Source organism: Poecile atricapillus, chromosome 24 (assembly GCF_030490865.1).
Source record: "Poecile atricapillus isolate bPoeAtr1 chromosome 24, bPoeAtr1.hap1, whole genome shotgun sequence".
NCBI classification, from domain to species: domain Eukaryota; kingdom Metazoa; phylum Chordata; class Aves; order Passeriformes; family Paridae; genus Poecile; species Poecile atricapillus.
Window position 1 is genome coordinate 3,185,877 of NC_081272.1, and position 8,515 is coordinate 3,194,391.

The 8,515-nt window shown below is 63.8% G+C and overlaps 1 protein-coding gene across 1 annotated transcript; it reads left to right on the forward strand.

Moving 5' to 3' along the window:
- The first annotated feature begins 1,566 nt into the window (after positions 1 to 1,566).
- EVA1B (eva-1 homolog B) lies at positions 1,567 to 8,403 on the forward strand. Its single transcript, XM_058856506.1, has 3 exons — positions 1,567 to 2,256; positions 3,496 to 3,612; positions 3,694 to 8,403. The coding sequence occupies exons 1-3, from the start codon at positions 2,178 to 2,180 to the stop codon at positions 4,098 to 4,100; spliced, it is 603 nt and encodes a 200-aa protein (XP_058712489.1). The 5' UTR covers positions 1,567 to 2,177; the 3' UTR covers positions 4,101 to 8,403.
- The last annotated feature ends 112 nt before the right edge of the window (positions 8,404 to 8,515 follow it).

Sequence of the window (8,515 nt, forward strand, 5' to 3'; positions counted from 1 at the left end):
TCTGGCCACGCTGGCCAGTCCTGTGTGGTCACTGCTGTGACCGGAGAGCCCAGCCACCGCCTCAGGCAGGAGTTGAGGAGTCGTCCGGGCAGCTCTGCCTGCAGGGATCGGATCCTGTCCGCAGTTCAGAGTTTTTCACTTGGGCCACTAGGACCCCTGCGCCCACTCCCACCTCTCACTGATTCTTTTAGTTTATAAGGATATATGATTTAATCTTATTTTTCAGTAGCATATCCCAGGTGCAGTTACAGTTGCATTAATTCTGATTTAGCGTTTCCCGCCTCAGTTGTGGTACAGATGTAATATATGAGTTATAATGTGAAAAGCTTCCCAAAATAATCCACCTAGAGATTGGAGGGGCTGGCTGAAGTCTCTACTGTATTTGTTCCCAGCTTTTCTTGCCATCCCAGCCCAAACCTCTGCCTCTGCCCTCATGCCAAAGCAGGGGAAGGACATCCTGGTTTGTTACCTGGTGCCACTGGAAGAGCTTTGGCCTGTGCTGAGAACAGGGACAATTGTTTCTGAGCCTCATTTATGAACTGGATGCCTGTCTTGCCAGATGAACTGTTCTCACACAGTGCTCCCTGGGCTCCCAGTGCCCTGGCCAGGGCTCCTGCTCAAGGCAGCACCTTCTTCAGCTGCCTCCTTCCCTGCTCCTGGCTGCTCCCAACCCTGGCATCACCCTCCTGCCATCCCTATGAGCCAGGAGGGTTGGAGCTGGGGGGGGCTGCCCAGCTCTGTGGGGCTGCACTGCTCTCTGGGCCGAGCTCCTGCAGCACAACGGGCGTGGTCAGGGAGCCAGTGGCAGATGTTTGTAGCGTGTTGTTGCCTTTTCTTGCCCCGGGCTGGGGAAGGGGATGGGGTCTAAGCTGGGCCACCGCAGCAGTGGCTTTGTGGGGACAGGGGGCTGGACCTGAACCTCCCTGGCCATGTCGGGCATTACGTCCTGCCTGCGCCTCACCAAGGCCTTGTGGCCAGGCAGGGCCTCATGAACACTAACACAGACCAGCTCCCTGCACCACCCCAGCTGAGCCAGTAGCCCCAACTCTTTCGCCTTATTTATTTTGAAGATGGTGGGTCTGTCCTGTGGGCCCATCACCCCCTGTGCCACCAGCAGCAGGGCAGGGATCCCCTGAGCACCCCACCAGGGCCCTGTTCTCTCCTTCTGGTTCTCTCCTGCCTCATTCCCTGTTTATTTTACTGTTTTTCCCCAATGTTAAAGCAAAAAGCAATATTCTGGGACCCCCTGAGGCTGTATCACACCAGGATCCTGCAGTGGCAGCACTGGTCAATCCATTTGTGCTAAGGCAAACTGGAAGGGGGTGGTGCAGGGGGCATGGGGGGGCCACAGGGCCACGGCAGGACAGAGCCTGTTGTAAGGAAAAAAAAAGAAAAAAAAAAAGGAAAAAAAAAATTGTATAAAGACGTTATTTTTGTACTACATCAGAACTACTCCTGCATGTCGGCAATAAAACTTCGTATGACAGCCCGGCGACCCCACAGGGGTGGGAGGAGTGGGTGGCATAGGGGGTGATTTTGGGGTACCCATGTGCTCTGGGAGCTGTACAGCAGGGAGGGGAGGGCCAGGCTCACAGATCAGCAGCCCTGAGTGCCCCATGGGCCCCCTCGCCCTGTCCTGCCCCAAGGCCCTGCCCTCAGTGAGCCACTGAGCCTGTCCCTCCCAGCCCAGCCCGGAGTAGCCACTGGGGATAGAGGTGGCATGCGGAGCCTCGAGTCCCCGAGGTCCGGCCCCACCGGTCCCGGCACGTCGCACACCTCGGCCAGCGGGGCTGAGCCAGGGCCACCGTGCACGGCCTCCACCTCCGTGGGGCTGGAACCATCCTCGGCAGCTCCCCCAAACCCACGGCGACCGCTGAGCCTGAGCTGAGGCTGAGCTCCCCCAGCCCGGAGGGTCTGGCACTGCCAGCCCAGCCTAGGCCGGGCACAGCCAAGCCCAGCCTGGCCAGATGGGCGCTGGACAAGGCCGGCACGGGGCCTGGAGCCGCCTGTGGCCCCGCTCCGGGGCGGTTCCACTGCAGGGCCGAGCGCGGCGTCCCGGGGGAGCGGGACGAGCCCCGGCCCCGCGCCCGCTCAGCACCGGCCGGGCCTGCCATTGGCTCCGGCGGGAGCGCTGACCGCCAGCCGCCTCCGAACTATTTCCTGTTGCTCCAGCGTTAATGCTAAACAGACCTTGCTCTCTCTTCCCTCGCTCCAGCCAAAGTGCAGCGGCTCTGCCGCCGCCACCTTCCCACCCCGGTGAGTACCAGCCTGGGCACCGCGTGGGGCTTAGGCCGGGGCACCCGGAGGGACCTCGGCACCCGCAGCCACCCAGCCCCACGGGCACAGCGGGTGTCGAGGCTCGGTCCCGTCCCGGCTCGGGTGCTCTGGCCTTGGGAACGCGGGCGCAGTGCAGGGCCAGGGGGGGCTGAGGGCACAGGGCTGGGTGACACAGAACTCGGGCTGTGGGGACGTCGCGGTTGAAGATGCAGAGCAGGCGGCTTGGGGCCGCAGTGTAATGCTCGGGGACACAGCACCGAGCAACTCGGGGCTCAGCTCTTGGGGACCCGCAAGGCCCTACAGCCAGCCCGGCCCTCATCAGCACCCCGGCGGTCCCTGGGGTTCCGTGGTGGGGCTGTGCCCCTCCAGCCCCCCAGGAGTCCCTTGCCGGGGCAGGGGCTGGCCGTGCAGCTGCTCCACGGGGAGGCCACCCGCCCCTCCTAGGGACCCTGCTGGCCTCGTTTTGGGGTGTCCCACTAGAGGGGCTGCCCAGCCCTGGGATGTGCCATGGCCCCTCAGCTCTGGACCGTCCGGGATGGTTTTGCTGATGTGTCACATTTTCTGCATTTCTTTCCTCATTCCTCCCTCCCTGGAGCCGTTTCTGGGAATGAGCTCGTCCCCTGCCAGGGCCAAATTTCCTCCCGCCTTGCCCTGCCTGCTCTCCTGCCCCCCATCCTTCCCACTGCCCTGCTGCTCATCCTTCCCGCTGCTCTGCCTCTCCTCCTGGCTGCTGTCCTGTCCTGGTGGCCTTTGCGCTGTGCCTGGCCTTGTCCCTGCTCTGCAGGGCCCCACAGCAAAGGGCCAAGGCTGGAGCTGGGCTGGAGCAGTGTGGGGGACAGGGACAGGGGCAGGGGCAGTGTCCCAAGCGGGCGTGTAGAGCACACGTGTGTGCACATGAGCACGGATAGCCTGGTTCTGGGACCTTGCTCTGCCCCATGACCCATCCCATGGCCGGGCACAGGACAGAAAGCCTGGCCTGGTGCCACAGATCTGCCTGATGTGTCCAGGAGGAGCCGTCCCGGTCCCTCAGGAAGGATGGAGGGCGGTGGGAGTGGGACGGCTCCAGCTCGGCATCTGTGGGTTCCAGCCCTGGATGGAGCAGCCCGGCCCAGACACGAGCCCCTGCTCAGCTGGAGCTCACCCAGGCCTTGAAAGGGACAGGGGACTCGGGGGGGATCCCAGCCCCCTACAGAGCATTGCTCTGCCCGTGTACCGCAGATGCCAAGCATGTGCCGTCCTTGGAGCCGCTGAGAACTGCCAGGAACAGGATGGAGAGTCGCCGGAGGGACATGGAGCTGCTCAGCAACACCATGGCCGCGTATGCCCACATCCGAGGTGAGCCGGGACGCGTCTGGGGGGCACCGCGGGGCCCTGGCAGGCGCGGGCGGGTCCCTCACCCCCTCCTTCCCCCCGCAGCCAACCCCGAGAGCTTCGGGCTCTACTTTGTGCTGGGCGTCTGCTTCGGGCTGGTGCTCACCCTGTGCCTGCTGGTGCTGCGCTTGTCCTGCCGGCCCTCCCCGCGGCCCCCGGCGCGCCCCGGCGACCTCAGCGAGGACGACGAGGACGAGGAGGAGGACGAAGAGGACACCGTCGACCGCGCAGCGTCTGAATCGCTGCTGCCGGTGACCGAGATCCCGCTGGAGGGCCATGGCCCCGGGGACGGAGCGCTGGCCGTGAATGTGTTCACATCGGCCGAGGAGCTAGAGCGGGCGCAGCGGCTGGAGGAGCGTGAGCGCATCATCCGCGAGATCTGGCGCAACGGGCAGCCCGACATCCTGGGCTCCGGCACCATCGGCACCCTGGGCCGCGTCCACTACTACTGAGCCCGGCAGCTGCCCTGGCACGGGCTCTGCTCCCGCACCACTGGACCCACACCGTGCCAGGAGGGACCAGGAGGACAGCGGGGCTGCTCGCTGCCCCTGAGCTAGCGGAGCTGCCTTGGACTGTCCCTGCAGCGCGGAGAGACAGACCCCGATGTCACGGGCACCCCCGGGGCTGGACTCGCTCCCGCCACTGTGGGACACGATGCACTTTGAGCCATTGGTACGACGGCTGGCACCAGCCGAACAGCCCCGGGACACGCGGGGCAGGGACAGGACAGAGCAGCCGTTGCTGCCCGGCTCAGCCGGGATCTGCCGGGGGTTTCACCCCGTGGGGCAGGGCCGGGCTGTGCGTCCGTGTGAGCCGTGGGCCCCTGCCCCACAAACATGGTGCTGTTCTACACGAACTAGAGCCCAGCATGGCGGGTCTGGCGTTTTGGGGGGCCCTGGACAGAGGGACGGTCTCGGCCCCTCCCCGAGCTAATTTCTTTCCCGGCCCCACTAAAATTAGCCGGCTCTTTTCCGGCACCGCCCGCCGTGACCCAACGCCCTGCGGCCGGACCGAGGCGGATGTTCCTGCTGGACTTTGGGCCGGCCACTGCTCCCCAGGGATGCGGCAGCTCCCGCCGGGCTGAGCTGCATCCTGCCCCACTCACAGCCCCGCGGAGTGCCGGGCCCCCCTTCCCTGGCAGCTTTATAAAAATAGCTCCTTCCCAGGCTGGTTCCCCCCTCCGCCGCCAGCGCCAGCAGGATCCAGATGTTTTCCAGATGTTCTCCAATGGCTGGAGGCCAGGATGGGCTGGGGCTGGGACTGGAGCTGGCCTGGGAAACTGTGCGGGGGTGGAGGCGGAGGAGGGGGAGCTGGAGGGAGAGAAGGAAGAGACCCTGCCCCAACCCTGCCCTGGTGGGACTCCTTGTGCCACGGTGGGACCCTTTGTGCCCGACAGGACCAGCCCAGCCCTTCAGGGGCATGGCAGCCAACAGCAGAGCCCTGAGCAGCCCCCACACAACACTCTGTACCCAAAACAGTTTATTTTAAACAATTTCTGTAGATTCAGGGGCTGTTATGCTTCAAGGAGCAGTGTCTGGGTGTGGGGTGGGCATTTGTACCCAATGGGTGCAGAACTGGGCTGGGGGCAGTGAGGCCAGGGGGGTACACAGAACCATGTGCCACCCACCTGCCCCGTTCCATAGGCGGGCACCACAGCCCCCACATGCTAACTGGCCAGCCCCTTCCTCATTTGCTCAATCTCCACCTGTGGGGAAAGGCTGTGATTGGTGGGGGACACAGGGAACCCCAGGACGAGGCAACCCCTGCCAGGGACTCACCTGCAGCGCCTGGCCCTGAGTCCGCTCCTGGCACAGCTCCTGCTGCAGGTCCTGCAGGTCCCGCCTGCAACATGCCAGGATGGCTCAGGCGGGGCCAGAACAAGCAGCAAATGGCCAGGAGCCACTGGGAACTCCCTGACACCCTCATCCCCACTCACAGGTGCTGGACTCGCATCAGGTCCACAAGGATGTGCAGGGTGAGGACCTCAGCCTTCAGGTCCTCCAGGGCCACTGACTCCAACACCTCCAGCCCATCTGTGCTCCATGGCGGGACAGATGCCTGCCCCGTTCTGGGGACAGGGGCACAGAAGGCAGCACAGGGCAGCCCCTGGGGCTGCTCTCCCTCACAGGGTCCCCCCATGCTCCCTGGGGCGATGCTGGGTGGCCGCTGGCTGGGTACTCATGGCCGTGTGGCTGTGGGGTGGCTCAGCCTGGCTGTGGTAACTGACACCGTGTTGAAGCCATTGGCATCTGCCAGAGAAAACAGGAATCAGCACCTGGTGCTGGGCAGGGCCCAGCCACCCCTGCAGCCCCTGCATGGCCCCTGCAGCCTACCTGGGTCATCAGCTGTGCCCTGCTCCATGTCAGCTGAGGCGCTGGGCTGGGGGTCACTGGGCCTGGGGACAGCAGAGGTGTGAAGTGGTACAGCTGGGGGAGCTGCCAGCCCCACACCAGGGCAGCCACGAGCATGGCACTGGCACTGGGACATCGCAGTGGCCCTGGACACCCCAGTACAGCCACTTGTTTCTTACTTGGTGGCCAGCACGGGGGCTGGTTTGGTCTTGGCAGGAACAGGGGGAGCAGGAGCCATCCTCTTAGTAAGTGGGAACTTCGTTGGTTCCATCCTCGCTGGTGCTGGGAGTTCTGGAGAGAGGCAGGAGCAGGGCTGGGGCTGGGACTGGCACTGACAAGAGTGGAGCAGGAAGTGCTTCCTGCTTGTGCCACGCCCTGGCCCAGGGGACCTCGCCCAGGCACATCCCTGTCCTTCCCTCTCCTCCAGCCCAGGACTCACTCCCTGTCCTCACCCTTCTTGTCCATCTGTGGCTGCAGCTGCCAGGGAGCAAAGGGGCTCATCAGGTGCTGGGGAAGGACCCTTGTTACAGCCTCTCAAAGCCCCACGCCAGCCCTGCACCAGCGCCACATCAGCCCCGCTGTGGTTGGCGCTTCCTCCGTGTGTGGTGGAGCAGCAGCTTCAAAGCTCCTCTGAGCACCAGTGCTGCAGCAGGGGCAGGATGTCATTCCACCAGCATCACAGCAGCATCCCTGCCACCGCTGCACCCTGGGGTCACGCCAGGACAAGCCCACTGGCGTGGTGTGACACAGGACATCAGGCCATGGACATGTGCCCATGGACCACGCTGTTCTCACAGCAGGCCCCTCTGTCCCCATGGTCGGCCACACTGTCACTGTGGTGGGTCACCATGTCCCTGTGGTGGGCCAGCAGTCCTGATGGTGCCTGGTCCCTGCTGCTGCCACCAGCGCAGCCCTTGTCACAGAGACCTTGCAGACACCAAAGATATGGCTGAAGCTCCAAGGGCTGCAGGGATGAGGACACCCCTATCCAAGGCCCCAGTGCTCCTCCGCTCTGGTGGCACAGGGGTGATGGTGCCCAGAAGTGCCCGGCATCCTGCCAGCCCCTCATGGGCAGCTCTCCTGGAGCCCAGGGCACGCCCCAGCCCTGGAGCAGTGTGATCCCACGCAGGTGCTGCCATTGGGATGATCCCTGTGCCTGGGACCCTCGGAGCTGCCACTGCTCTCTTCTACCTGCCAGTGTGGGGCTGCCCCCGAGGCTGAGTGGTGCCATGCAGTGCCAGGCTTCCCCAGCCCCACACCACACACGTGATGCCAGAGGAAATCAGCTCCATGCTGGGAAGGAAGTTGAAGCAGAGCGCACCTCGGTGCTGGTCCACACCGCATCCCTGTGCCCCACTGGAGGACTCCTGCTCCGGAGCCAACCTCGTGCCCTTCCTGGGGCTGCCTGGCCATCCCGGCGGGACACCAAAGCTCCCAGCATATGATGGACACCAGGGCTAGACCCACGGGACTCTCTGTGCTGGGACGGCAGCGTCAGCCTCGGCTGTGGGAGAGGGTTTGGGTGAGGGTGGGACCGCAGGAAGGGACCGCTGGCACAGCAGAGCCTCACAGAGCCGTGTGTCCCCTGGCCATCCCCAGCTTGGAGCCCCCACCCACCCACCTTCTCCAGCCCTGGGCAGGGCTGTGCCACCTGTGCCACCGTGGGGGTCCCTGTGTGACAGAGCTGCAACTGCGGGGGCAGCCAGGGCCAGCGCACGGAGGAGAGGACCGCAGCTGGCCTGGGTGACAGCTCACACTCACCAGGGTCTCACAGCGGTTCTGTCACCCTCAGACAGAGGGGAAGTGAAACCCAAACCACAGAGGGGCCAAAACCCACACTGTGTGACACCAGGGATCCTGGCTGGTCCTGGCCTGTGCCTGGTCCAGGAGACAAAGTGGATATTCCTTCTGGCCAAATGCATTTGACCCAGGCAATTAACTGAGAGCAGGGCTGGGAATCAGCCATGGGACAAAGAAGGATAGCAGAACAGAGGTTCCACTGCAGATCAGGAGGCTGCACTCCCCAGGTGTGGCCACTCAGGCCAAGGAGCTGGGAACACTGGGCACCTCAGGCTGGCTCAAGGCTGAGTGTGAAGAGAAGCACCAGCTGCTATCCCAGCACTGTCCCAACAGCTCTTGGCCAACACCATTACCCACAGCAGCCAGGAAATACGAATTTCTGCAAACCCCACACACCCAGCAGCCTCCCCAGCACCCTCTCTTGAGACAGCAGTGATGGAAAAGCAGCAGCAAGGGCAGCACACGGGGCTGCAGCGGGTCCCTTGTGAGCTCCTGAGAGGAGCTCGGGTGTGGGAAGGATGGAGCTGGTCCTGTGCACGGGTGACACAATCCCTGCTGGCATCAGGCTGGGGAAGGGCCTGTGGCTGTGTCACCATTGTCCCCAAGCAATTACTGTCAAAACAGGGGCTGAATGATCTATTAATGTATAAAACCCAACAGGGAGTTGCTCCCCTGTTGCTCCAGGCACTTGGTCCTTTCAGGCTCCCCCCCGGCAA

Coding starts and splice junctions, on each gene's coding strand:
- EVA1B (XM_058856506.1), top strand. CDS start 2,178: ATGCTAAACAGACCTTGCTCTCTCTTCCCTCGCTCCAGCCAAAGTGCA. Junction 2,257..3,495: donor GCCGCCACCTTCCCACCCCG/GTGAGTACCAGC, acceptor CGTGTACCGCAG/ATGCCAAGCATGTGCCGTCC. Junction 3,613..3,693: donor CGCGTATGCCCACATCCGAG/GTGAGCCGGGAC, acceptor TTCCCCCCGCAG/CCAACCCCGAGAGCTTCGGG.